This window comes from Bos taurus, chromosome 4 (genome assembly GCF_002263795.3).
Source record: "Bos taurus isolate L1 Dominette 01449 registration number 42190680 breed Hereford chromosome 4, ARS-UCD2.0, whole genome shotgun sequence".
Classification (NCBI taxonomy): Eukaryota; Metazoa; Chordata; class Mammalia; order Artiodactyla; family Bovidae; genus Bos; species Bos taurus.
This window is the reverse complement of record NC_037331.1, coordinates 113061560-113075379: the sequence shown is the minus strand read 5'-3', so window position 1 is coordinate 113075379 and position 13820 is coordinate 113061560. Positions and strand designations below refer to the sequence as shown.

Sequence of the window (13820 nt, the reverse complement as noted above, 5' to 3'; positions counted from 1 at the left end):
TGCCCTTTGAGAGTGGGGTCTCTGCTTCCATGCCTTCTCGCTCTCCCATGCATAAGTCCTGTAGCCTTCAAAGTCACATGTTTTGGGGCTTCTCAGGTGGCTCAGTCATAAAGAATCTGCCTGCAATGCAGAACACGTGTATTCAATCCCTGGGTCAGGAAGATCCCCTGGAGAAGGGAATGGTTACGCACTCCAAGATTCTTGCCTGGAGAATCCCATGGACAGAGGAGCCTGGCGGGCTACCATCCATGGGGTCACAAAGAGCCAGACACAACTTAGCAATGACACAACAAAGTCAGATATTTTGGGGGCTCATCTTTCTAGTGCAGGACACCCCCCCTCCAGGGAGCCTGAAGTGGGGCCCAATCCCTTGCTCCTTGGGGAAAACCTCTGTTGTTGTGATTATCTTCCCATTTGTGAGTCACCTACCTAGGGATGCAGGTCTTGACCTTACTCCCTCCTATCTGTCTTGTTGTGGTTCCTTCTTTTTACCTTTAGATGTGGAAAATCTTTTCTACTAGTTCTTAGATCATAGTTATTTTCTAGATGCTTATAATTCTGGCATGCCCATAGGAGGAGTTACGCTCAGGGTCTTCCTACCCTGCCATCTTGGCCACACTCTGAGCGTCAGCACTCTGGTTTTGACCCAGTAGTTTTTTCTCGACTTTCACAGCGTGACCCATCTTGTTTCCCTCCCTTTTGTAATCTCTGCAAGGCCTAGTATGGTAGTGACTAGGCAGGTGTGGCCATTCAACTGTAACTTTCAATTAGACAATTTGGAATAAAATTTAAAAATCAGTTCTTCAATTACACTTCTTATATTTCATGAGCTTAATAACCCATGTGGCTCAGGGCAACCATATGGAACCACACAAAACAGTTTCATCTTTGCAAAGAGTTCTAACTCTCCTGGATGATCACAGGGGCAGCAGGTCTTTTGGGTGAGTTTGGATGGCTCCTCCCTCACTTCCTGTCTCCTCCTTTTAATAGCTTTGCATCACCTCCTGGTTCAGCCTTGTCTTCAAAGTAAGAGAAGGGAGCAGACCCCAGATTTTCTAGGTAAGGAAAGAGGTGTGTTTGTGGGGGTGAGAGGGAGGGAGGGAAATGTGTGATTTGATGGACGGGGACTCCTCCCCTGGATCTGTATCTTAAATCTCCTTGCAAACTTGCTCTCAGAATATATTTCTCATTGGGTTTCTGTTTGCTGTTTTTGATGATTTTAGGCTGCAATCTGTTTTGAAGGCTGAGCCCTACAAATTGATGCCTCTTTCCATGGCGATGGCTCAGAGGATACTTGTACAAACAAATGATTCCTCTCACCATTCATAGAATTTATAAGAAAACTTGAAGTTTTCAGGGTTAGCATTGACCAAGCAGACAGAATTCATTCTGTGGGAAGCTGGTGTTGAGAAGAGCTCGAGGAGATGTAAGAGGCACAGCTCAGCACTTCCCCTGTTGCAAAACCAGCACGCAGAGCAGGACCAGTGAGTCTGTTACCCAGTTAACTCTCTGCTCAGAGCTGCCCCTTTGGACCTGCCTCCTCAGGGACAGTCTCTTCCTGGGCCTCACCCCGAGTTGGGGAAAAGAAGCTTTTAGAAGACAGGAGGAGGGAGATGCCAACCCATGTTACTATCTACCATTCAGGAGAAGCAGGGGACCCACTGATGCTTGTTCCTTAAACAGTAGGAGGAGAATTCAGCCATCCAGTGTCAGTGTGTAGACAAGGTCAGTCCTCTGGTTTAATATCTGAACTAGGATAAACAGAACAGCATTAAAGAATGCTGAGGCAGAGTCCACAGACTGGACAGCAGACTTTAAGAAATAACCCAAACCTTGTATGTTCCTATTTCTGGTATCTTACTCCTCCTAACGCCCACAACCAACATGAACTTTATGAACAAAGCTTATTCTTTAAAATTCAGTGATATCAGTTCCCAGTTTATAAGAAGCTATTTCCTACTCTTATTCCTAATCGACTTTCAAAAGAAAGTGCTTCAACTTTGTATTTGATGCATTCCTACCAGATGACTCTATCTTTAGCAAATAGCGTTTTCAGCCTGTTCTAGTTAAAATCTGCTCTGCTAAGAATTCTTCAAATGGCTTTCTCCATTGCCCAACCTTAGTAGGTAGTGATAAAAGAAAGCATCTAAAATGTAATGCAATGTTTCAAGAGCAATGTGGTTTTAATAAGTAAAAGATAAGTTTTTTCACAGCCAGATGCAAGCGAGATATAAAGCTCAATCACAGAGGAGGCAAGAAACAGTGGGGTATTTTTTAATCAAGTAATTCATTAAACAAATAGTTTTTGAGATCCATGCTTTGTCCAATACTGTGCTTTCTTCCTCGGGAATAAGGGGGTATGCAAGACACAGACAGTTCACCATCACAAAGCTAGCAGTCTACAAGGAGACAGTAAAAAAAATCAAACCACTTCCTATTGTGGTATGTATTCTATAGAAACTCTAGGGTGTAGTTAGAACAAACTTCAGACCAAACCTGTCTTGTTGGTTGATGATGTGGGTGGAGAGGCCCCCTCTGGAGAAATAACAAAACACTGAGGCCTCAGGGCTGAGCAGAAACCAGTTGGCCATTGGGTGGGGGTGGGAGTACTCCAGGGAGGGGGAGGTGCTCCTCAAAGATCTAAGAGCTGGGGGGAGCTTAGGGGATATAGGGGACACTGAGGAGGCCAGTATGATTAAAGCTTTTTGAGAGAGAGAGAGAGAAATTGATCGTGCAAGGCCTTTGGGATCATTCCAAGGGCTTTCAACTATTTGAAAAATAAAAAACAAAAACAATCCATTAGAAAATCTAAATGAGAAAAAACCAAATATCAAAAAGACATCTGACTATGTATATAGAGAGTAACATGGAAATATACATTACCATATGTAAAATAGATAGCCAATGGGAATTTGCTGTATGACTCAGGGACCTCAAACTGGGGCTCAGTAACAACCTAGAGGGGCAGGATGTGGAGGGAGGTGGGAGGGATGTTCAAGTGGGAGTGAACATGGTAAACCTATGACTGATTCATGTTGATGTTTGGTAGAAACCAACACAATGCTGTAAAGCAATTATCCTTTGATTACAAATTTTAAAAAGGCCTCTGACTATTGAGTAGAGGAGGGATTGAAGATACAGTATCATTTGGGAGCCTACTGCATTGCAATCAAATGATAGGATTGGATTCACATGGAGATGGGGAGAAATGGATACTTTTTCATTTGGGGAACTAAAATCTATAGGATTTGGTGATGGACTGTGAGCAAGTGAGGAAAGAAGTGTTTCAGAGATGGCCCCGAGGTTCTTCATGAGCCATTTTGTGATGCCATTTACTGAAATTTGAGTTAGGCCAGGGATGGAAGTCAGGGTTTCATTTTATCCAAATCGGTTGGAGATGCCCACAAAATTGCCAAATGGAGAATTTGACTGGGATAGAAAAGGTTGTAACACTGGGAAGGGTCCAGGCTGCAGACTACATATAAATGGCATTCAGAGCAATAATTGAATAGAGGCGGGAGGGGCACCCAGAACCAGTGCCAAGGAAGTACTTGAAGCACTAACATCTGTGTAAAGAAACTTGACAGTCTGAAAATGAGACTGAAAGCAGAATTAAGAAGTATTGAGAAATAGAGGAGAGATCGAGCAGCAAGTTTATGAAGAAAGTGTTGTTTACAGGAGGTCAATGTTTCTGGTTTGTTCTGCATTTCCCTGACATAACATAGTTCTGTCTCTCTATTCCCAGGAATCCAAACCACAATGGCAGCCCAGTACCTCAGAGAACCCAGGACCAGCCACGGTGAGAGGCTGCTTGGGGAGGGCAGCCAGGCTTGGTGGGGAGGGCTGGGACTCTCTTGCCCTGTCATCCAGCCAACCTGTACAAGAGTGAAACATCTTCAACCACATTTCTCATTTTCCCCTCATTTGCTCTGCTCTCTCATTCTTTCCACCCTCTATCCATCCTCCTTGTGATGTAGCTTAACAGCGAGCAGGAGGAGAGTTCCAATGTCCTGCCTGCTCCCGGGCTTGATGAGGTTTCCTACTTGCTACTTCCTGCCATGTGGGCACGTGGATCAGGGGCTGTGGCCTCCCAGGTGGTTTCTCTGCCCCTCTCTTCAGCCCGAGAGGACTGGGAAGGAGGAGCGTGGGGGTGATCAATGCCTCATTCAGGCCCCTAATTTCCCTGCTCCCAGTGGCCTCACTCTAAGAAACACACTCAACAGACTGATCACTCCATTTCTCATATAACCCTCCCTCTACCCCTTTATCCTAGGAATAGATTCTATCATTTGAGCTTATGCTGGTTCAGCAAATCACCCTGTAATTTAGGAACCTAAAACAGCAACCATTTAGTTGGCTCTTAATTTTGAGGGTCACTTCCACCTCATGCGAAGAGTTGACTCATTGGAAAAGACTCTGATGCTGGGAGGGATTGGGGGCAGGAGGAGAAGGGGCCGACAGAGGATGAGATGGCTGGATGGCATCACCAACTCGATGGACGTGAGTGTGAGTGAACTCCAAGACTTGGTGATGGACAGGGAGGCCTGGTGTGCTGCGATTCATGGGGTTGCAAAGAGTCGAACACAATTGAGTGACTGAACTGGGCTGTGCTTGGGTCTGGACCAACCTGGCTAATCTCAGCCAGATTGACTCATGTGTGGGTGCTCAGCTGGTGGTTCAGGATGCAACACAATATCTTGGATAGCCTCACAGACATGTCTGGTGGTCAGCAAGCTCTGGGTCGGCCAGGCAGACAGGGATAACAGGGCCTTGTGCCCTCACCAAGTAGGCTAGTCCAGGGCAGGTGTAGGGTTCCAAAAATCAGAAAGAGAAGGCAAAGCACAATGTGTCAGTGCTTTTGGATTCTCTGCTTAACCATGTTTTCATGATCCTATGATCCAAAGCAAGTCACATGGCCCAGTCAGACTGAAGGGTTGGAGAAACAGACTCAGCATCCTGATGAGAGGAGCTGAGAATCCACCTTCCCAAAAGGCACGAGTGCAGAGATGGACTCCTTCGTGGCTATGGCTGCCATCTTCAGAGTTTGCCATCCATTGGCCACATATCAGCATTGGGCAATGGTTGTGGTGTTGGCACTGTCCTTGGTGCCTTTTCACTGCCAGGCCATGAATTTCCTATACCCTCTCTCTAAGGCCAACCAATGCCCTGGGATCTCCTTAGGTTGGAGCTTCTATTGTGAGGCTAACTATTAAGAATACTCTGAATTCTCATGTACATTTTTTTTTAGATAAATCTTAGCCATCCCATATCCAGTGTTTGCAGCATTGGGTTACTTCTTTTATCCCAGGATTCTGGTTCTGAAATGGGTAAAACTCTGTCTTAGGGATTCAGGGAGCAGCAGCAAACACTTCATCAGAAAGTGTGTGGGAGATGGAGATTAACTACAGATTTTGTGGACATCACAGTAGGGGTTTCTTCAAGTTCCTGGTTCTGTTTGATTGATATATTTTTTTTAATTTTATTTTATTTTTAAACTTTACAATATTGTATTAGTTTTGCCAAATATCGAAATGAATCCACCACAGGTATACATGTGTTCCCCATCCTGAACCCTCCTCCCTCCTCCTTCCCCATACCATCCCTCTGGGTCATCCCAGTGCACCAGCCCCAAGCATGATTGCTATTTTTTAAAGATTAGCCCACCTCACAGAATAGACTGAAAGGGACAATGTAGAAGTGGAGACACCTGTTAGGAGACTGCTGAGGCAGGGGTGGTGATGGAATCTGGACTGGAATGATGATCTTCAAAGCAGAGACAGGTGAACAGATTTGGAGCCAAGAGAACATGCTGATGGGTTGGGTCTGGAAGGTAGGGGAAAGAGGGGAGTCAAGGGTGACTCCTAGGTTTCTAGTCTGAGGGCCTGGGTGAATGGTGATGCCTCTGAAAATAACCTGGAGTTGGTAACAGTGTCTATGATGTTGTATGTGGGATAATGTAGGCATTGTCTCAAAGCAGAAATGGGTAAATATAACATAGGATTCCTCATGCAGGAATCAGACCCTTAAGTTCAAGGGCCGCCTGGCAAGGTCTGCCTTCTCGGAAAAACAGGCTTTCACATGTGACTGTCAATTGCCTTCCCTCTGGTCCTGGGTCTATGCCTGACAAATCCAGGGGACTTTGACTTTATAGACACATTGCAGAGACATGCAGAGACTTGCTAAATACAAACACAGAAAGAGCTGGTAGATGATTTGGTGTTTAAATTCAGGTTTCAATTGCTGTGCTCTACTGCTCTGATATTAACTTTCAACTTTCCTAGGAAGTCGAATATGCATAGTCAATTTTGTGTTATCCCCTATCTTATGAAGAACAGCTACTGGTAGCAACTCAGAGTCCTCTTCTTAATCACATTGTTTCCTCCTCTATGAGCTTTTGCTTCCACAAGGTCAGAGTAAGAAGCTGAAAGGGATCCTGAAAAATACCTGTTGTTACTGTTGTTCACTTGCTAAGTCATGCCCATGGATTGCAGCTTGCCAGGTTCCTCTGTCTTCTACTCTCTCCTGGAGTTTGCTCAAATTCATGTCCATTGATTTGGTGATGCTGTCTAGCCATTTTATCCTCTGCCACCCGCTTCTCCTTTTGCCTTCAAACTTTCCCAGCATCAGAATCTTTTCCAGTGAGTCTGCTCTTTGCATCAGGTGGCCAAAGTATTGGAGCTTCGGCTACAGCATCAGTCCTTCCAATGAACATTCAGGGTTGAATATTTATTCAGTGGGCGGGAGCCTTGCAGGGGAGACATTTGAAGTTCATTCTAACACTGGGTCTTCTGTTTCCTGATGTTCCAGGGCTTGCAAACCCCAGAGATTCCCAGCTGAGACTTGTCTTAGTGGGTAAGACTGGGGCAGGAAAAAGCGCAACAGGAAACAGCATCCTCAGAGAGGAAGTATTTCCGTCTAGCTTTTCGGCTGTATCCATCACCAAGCACTGTGAGAAAGGAAGCAGCACCTGGAAGGGGAGAGAAGTTGTCATCGTGGACACACCTGGCCTCTTTGACACGGAGGTCCCAGACTCTGAGACTCTCAAGGAGATTACCCGCTGCATGGTGCTGACCTCCCCGGGGCCTCACGCTCTGCTCCTGGTCATCCCAGTGGGCCGTTACACGCTGGAAGACCAGAAAGCCACAGAGAAGATCCTGACGATGTTTGGAGAGAGAGCTAGGGAACACATAATTCTCTTATTCACCTGGAAAGATGACTTAAAAGGCATGGATTTCCGTGATTACTTAAAGCACGCTCCTACAGCCATCCGAGAGCTGATTCGTGAGTTCAGAGATCGTTACTGTGTTTTCAACAACAAGGCCACAGGAGCCGAGCAGGAGAACCAGAGGGAGCAGCTGCTGGCCCTGGTCCAGGATGTGGTGGACAAGTGCAATGGTCGATACTACACGAATAGCCTGTATCAGAAGACCGAGGAGGAGATTCAGAAACAAATCCAAGTGTTACAAGAATATTACAGAGCAGAGCTCGAGAGAGTGAAAGCTCAGATAAAACAGGAGCTTGAAGAGGAAATCAGGAAGCTGAAGGATGAACTAGAACAGCAAAAGCGGAAGGTGGAAATGGAAAGGCAATTGGCAGAAATGGAGGCTCACTGGGTTTCAAGGCAGCAAACAGCCAGAGATGATGTTTTGCGTCAGAATAAGATATTTGAAATCATCTATACCTTGTTACAGGTTGCTTCCTTTGTCTTCCCTCTGTTTAGGGATTAAACTTCATGAAAATCTTTCTATATTTCCTGCATATTTTGGGGTGGTCCTGCCCCACGTAACTCAGAGCATTCTCCTTTTTCTCTGAGACTCTCAGGGCTAAGGAGAGTAAGTTCAGTATTGATAATTGGTATATGTTTGATTGATTTAACAGGAAAGGGATAAATTCTCAACTTGTGAAACTCCAAAGCAGAAAGTATTGATGCTCCTTATTTGTGAATTCTTCCTCAGAGACACCAAGACAGGGAATGCAGGAGACCAAAGAAGATGACCCCAAGCTTTCTCTCTTTATCCCTAGAAAAGATTTCTCCGCTAGATTCTTTCTAGATTGGTGGGTGATCTTCCCTTACAGCTTTTTCTCACTTATTTTGTCTTTAGACAGCATTGATCATCTTACCCTTATAGTTTATTAGAAAGATCAATTCTTTCCATTAGTTAAACTTACAGAAGGAGATACTGATAGAAATCTTTCTAGATGAATGGAAATTTGTTCACTTATAATTTTACTGAAGGCCTCAAATTGTTCCTTATCAGCTGAGCATTACTAACAAAGGTTCTCTGGCAAATAGATCTTTCAGAACTTAACTACCTGAAATGCCAAATGGCACAAAACATATTCAACAGATAAGGGAATAATGCTTGGTGTGTTCAGATGTATCTGTAGGAAGTCTTTGACCAACAAACAGTTTGCTGAATAACCAGTTCTCTCCTTTTCCTGTGAAACTAACAGCTGCCCCATGCAGATGAATTGTTTGCTTACTGTTATTTTAATAAAATGCTTCTGTTCTCTCATACTTGTGCAAATTGGAAAATTTTTTTTTCCTTGAAAAGCACCACTATTCCTTCTAAGAACAGGGGTGAATTTCAGGTTTTTTTGGTAAAAGTTCAAGATGATTTTGGTGTAGACTTGGTCCACCCTCCAGACATCTCCCCTCCCCTTTCCCCCCAACCCCGGAAGATTTGAGCCACATTCTCAACGCCTCTGTCAGTCAAAGTCTACATTCTCCTTGGATTCATCCATTATGTTGGTAGAAATTATGTGTAACCGAGGTTTCTGAGACCTTTGTGGCTTTCCTGCTGCAGAAATTCTTTTAAATCTATGGATAAAATAGAGACATCCCTGTCCCTTTTCTCCTCTTCCAATGGGTCCTCTTCACCTCTTAATTGTAGGCTTTCCCCAAGCACATTCCCATGTTCTTCCAATATGGTCTGAAGGTCACACGTGATCTATGCCAACTCTCCTTGCTTGGTCATCTTAAAATCATCTTCTCCATGCCCTAACCCATTCTGTCCAAAAGAGGACATAATGCCTTGCACTGACTTCCCCCAAACACACAGGACTGTACCCTTAACACAGCTGCTATCTATCAATAGCTGACTTACTTTGCTGTACAATAGAAACTAACATACTATTGGAAAGAAACTATTGCTGTTGTTGTTCAGTCACTAAAGTGAAGTTACGTTGCTCAGTCATGTCCGACTCTTTATGACCCCATGGACTGTAGCCTACCACGCTCGTCTGTCCATGGGATTTTCCAGGCAAGAGTACTGGAGTGGGTCACCATGTCTTTCTCCAGAGGATCTTCTTGACCCAGGGATTGAACCCAGGTCTCTCCTATTGTAGGCAGACACTTTACTGTCTGTGCCACCGGGGAAGTTAGCAAAGGCTCAAGGATATGAGAAGCACCTGGCAAAGAAGCACAGGACTACAGCAGAGGCGGTCACTCTGAGTGGACAGATTCCGTTTCACTCTGCAGAATATGGGAGAACTTAGTCTCTATAGTTTTCATCATTTGTGTTTCAGTCAAAATTCTTAGGTGTGAATTTAACATGCTATTGTATTACAACTTTCCACAAGCAAATATTCCACCAAAGAACAACACATACCCCTCAAAAAAATTAAATTCAGGTTTAAGATGAAAAAAAAAAAAAAAAGCTAGCTGCAGTGGTAATTTTCAGTATAAATGCATTCAATTATTCTTATTCTTGCATCCCAGGTTAATGCTGTAGATGAGACAAAGAAAATCATTCTGCTATTTATTTCCCATCTCATTCCTTTAAATCATTTCATCAAAATAATCTGAACATGAGTATATGGATACTTGTTTTGTTATAAGAATGTACAGTTTAAAAGTCCCTGAGACACATCCAAGAATGGATTGAAATGTATTCAATGTAATTCCATCTATGGGGTCACACAGAGTTGGCCACGACTGAAGTGACTTAGCAGCAACAGGAGCAATGTAATTATTTGCCATATTTTGACACTGGCTTTCTTTGGGATTAAAATGAAAACTGACCTTTCCCAATCCTGTGGCGATTGCTTAGTTTTCCTGATTTGCTGGCGCACTGAGTGTAGCACATTAACAGGATTTGGCTGGAATTCCATCACCTCCCCTAGCTTTACTAATTACCAAGGACTTGGCTCCCTTCCCTGATACTTAAGGAATGTGACTTTTAAAAAAGATATGCATGATATATATACACATATATAATATATATAAAATAATATTTACAATTTTCCAGGCCTGGTTTACAAAAAGCAGAGGAACCAGATATCAAATTGCCAACATCCATTAGATCACACAGAAAGCAAGGGAATTCAAGAAAAACATCTAATTCTGCTTCATTGACTACGCTAAAGCCTTTGACCGTGTGAATCACAGCAAACTGTGATCTTCAAGAGATGGGAATATCAGACCTCCTCACCTGTCTCCTGAGAAATCTGTTTGTGGGTCAAAAAGCAGCAGTTAGAACCTTGCATGGAACAACAGACTGGTTCAAAATTGGGAAACGAGTACGACAAGGCTCAGCCTGTTTACTTAACTTATATACAGAGAACATCATGAGAAATGCTGGGCTGGATGAAGCACAAGCTGGAATCAAGATGGCCAGGAAAATATCAATCACCTCAGATATGCAGATGATGCCACCCTTATGCCAGAAATTGAAGAGGAACTAAAGAACCTTGATGAGGGTAAAAGAGGAGAGTGAAAAAGCTGGCTTAAAACTCAACATTCAAAAAACAAAGATCGTGGCATCTGGTTCCATCACTTCATCGCAAGTAGAAAGGGGAAAAAGGAGAAACAGTGACAGATTTTCTTTCCTTGGGCTCCAAAATTACTGTGGATGATGACTGCAGCCATAAAATTAGAAGATGCTTGCTCCATGGAAGGAAAAGTATGACAAATCTAGACAGTGTATTAAACAGCAAAGATATCGCTTTGCCAACAAAAGTCTATATAGTGAAAGCTATGGGTTTTCCAGTAGTCATGTGAGAGTTGGACTATAAAGAAGGCTGATTGCTGAAGAATTGATGCTTTTGAACTGTGGTGTTGGAGAAGACTCTTGAGAGACCCTTGAGCTGCACGGAGATCAGTTAAACCTAAATGAATACAGCCTGAATATTCATTGGAAGGACAGATGCTGAAGCTGAAGGTCCAATACTTTAGTCACCTGTTGTGAAGCACTGACTCATTAGAAAAGACCCTGATGCTGGGAAAGATTGAAGGCAGGAGAAGAAGGGAACAACAAGGGATGAGATGGTTACATGGCATCAGCAACTTGATGGACGTGAGTTTGAGTAAACTTCAGAGGTTGGTGATGGATAGGGAAACCTGGCGTGCTGCAGTCCATGGGGTGGCAAAAAGTTGGACATGACTAAGTGACTGAACAACCATATATATATATATATATATACATGAACACACGCACACACACACATATGTGCTTAGTTGTTCAGTCATGCCCAATTCTTTGTGACCCCATGGACTGTAGCCCACCAGGCTCCTCTGTCCATGAGGACTCTCCAGGCAAGAATACTGGAATGAGTGGCCATGCCCCTCTCCAAAATGCACAAACACACATATATAAATATATATACTTTATTAATACTGCATAAGAATCTTCCTCTCTGGTGTCTGGCCTTTTTTTTTTTTTTTTTTTAACCAATTTACTGATGCTGTGTAGTAAGTCATTTCGAGACTACAAAGAAGGCATTCAGCCTGGTCAGTTCAGTTCAGTTGCTCACTTGTGTCCAACTCTTTGCTATCACATGGACTGCAGCATGTCAGGCTTCCCTGTCCATCACCAACTTCTGAAGTTTGCTCAAACTCATGTCCATCAAGCCGATGATGCCATCCAAACATCTCATCCTCTGTCATCTCCTTCTCCTCCTGCTTTAAATCTTTCCCAGCAACAGGGTCTTTTCCAGTGAGTCAGTTCTTCACATCAGGTGGCCAAAGCATTGGAGTTTCAGCTTCAACATCAGGCTTTCCAATGAATATTCAGAACTGATTTCTTTTAGGATGGACTGGTTGGATCTCCTTGCAGTCCAAAGGAATCTCAAGAATCTTCTCCAACACCACAGTTTAACAGCATCAATTCTTCAGTGCTCAGCTTTTTTACAGTCCAACTCTCACATCCATACATGACTACAGGGAAAACCATAGCTTTGACTAGATGGACCTAGTCGGCAAAGTACTGTCTCTGCTTTTTAATATGCTGTCCAGGTTGGTCATAGCTTTTCTTCCAAGGAACAAGCATCTCTTAATTTCATGGCTGCAGTCACCACCTGCAGTGATTTTGGAGCCCCCCAAAATAAAGTCTCTCACTGTTTCCACTGTTTCCCCATCTATTTGCCACAAATTGATGTAACCATACACCATGATTAGTTTTCTGAATGTTAAGTTTTAGGCCAACTTTTTCACTCCTCTTTCACTTTCATCAAGAGGCTCCTTAGTTCTTCTTCACTTTCTTCCCTAAGGGTGGTGTCATCTGCATATCTGAGGTTATTGATATTTCTCCTGGAAATCTTGATTCCAGCTTGTGCTACTTCCAGCCCAGCGCTTCTCATGATGTACTCTGCATATAAGTTAAATAAGCAGGGTGACAATATACAGCCTTGACGTACTCCTTTTCTTGTTTGGAACCAGTCTGTTGTTCCATGTCCAGTTCTAACTGTTGCTTCCTGACCTGCATACAGATTTCTCAGGAGGCAGATCCGGTGGTCTAGTATTCCCATTTCTTGAAGAATTTCCCACAGTTTGTTGTGATCCACACAATCAAAGACTTTGGCATAGTCAATAGGGTAGAAGTAGATGTTTTTCTAGAACTCTCTTGCTTTTTTGATAATCCAGTGGATGTTGGCAATTTGATTTCTGCTTACTCTGCCTTTTCTAAAACCGGCTTGAACATCTGGAAGTTCCCGGTTCACATATCATGGAAGCCTGGCTTGGAGGATTCTGAGCATTATTTTACTAGCATGTGAGATGAGTGCAGTTGTGCAGTAGTTTGAACATTCTTTGGCATTGCCTCCCTTATATGCAGAGTACATCATGAGAAACGTTGGGCTGGAAGAAGCACAAGCTGGAATCAAGATTACTGGGAGAAATATCAATAACCTCAGATATGCAGACAATACCAGCCTTATGGCAGAAAGTGAAGAGGAACTAAAAAGCCTCTTGATGAAAGTGAAAGAGGAGAGTGAAAAAGTTGGCTTAAAGCTCAACATTCAGAAAACAAAGATCATGGCATCTGGTTCCATCACTTCATGGCAGATAGATGGGGAAACTGGAAACAGTGTCAGACTTTATTTTTTGGGACTCCAAAATCGCTGCAGATGGTGACTGAAGCCATGAAATTAAAAGACACTTACTCCTTGGAAGGAAAGTTATGACCAACCTAGATAGCATATTCAAAAGCAGAGACATTACTTTGCCAACAAAGGTCCGTCTAGTCAAGGCTATGGTTTTTCCAGTGGTCACGTATGGATGTGAGAGTTGGACTGTGAAGAAAGCTGAGCACCGAAGAATTGATGCTTTTGAACTGTGGTGTTGGAGAAGACTCTTGAGAGTCCCTTGGGCTGCAAGGATATCCAACCAGTCTGTCCTAAAGGAGATCAGTCCTGGGTGTTCACTGGAAGGACTGATGCTGAAGTTGAAACTCCAATACTTTGGCCACCTGATGCAAAGAGTTGACTCATTGGGAAAGACCCTGATGCTGGGAGGGATTGGGGGCAGGAGGAGAGGGGACAACAGAGGATGAGATGGCTGGATGGCATCACTGCCTCGATGGACATGAGTCTGAGTGAACTCC

The 13820-nt window shown here is 43.6% G+C and overlaps 1 protein-coding gene across 2 annotated transcripts; it reads left to right on the top strand.

Moving 5' to 3' along the window:
* Positions 1–1011: 1011 nt before the first annotated feature.
* On the top strand, positions 1012–8516 carry GIMAP4 (GTPase, IMAP family member 4). Of its 2 annotated transcripts, none has more exons than NM_001046060.2 (3): positions 1012–1059; positions 3746–3799; positions 6808–8516. In NM_001046060.2, exons 2-3 carry the CDS (start codon positions 3760–3762, stop codon positions 7725–7727), a joined length of 960 nt encoding a protein of 319 aa, NP_001039525.1. In that variant the 5' UTR covers positions 1012–1059; positions 3746–3759; the 3' UTR covers positions 7728–8516. The 2 variants fall into 2 exon arrangements, with proteins under 2 accessions (NP_001039525.1, XP_005205883.1); XM_005205826.4 differs by having other exon boundaries at positions 1012–1725.
* The last annotated feature ends 5304 nt before the right edge of the window (positions 8517–13820 follow it).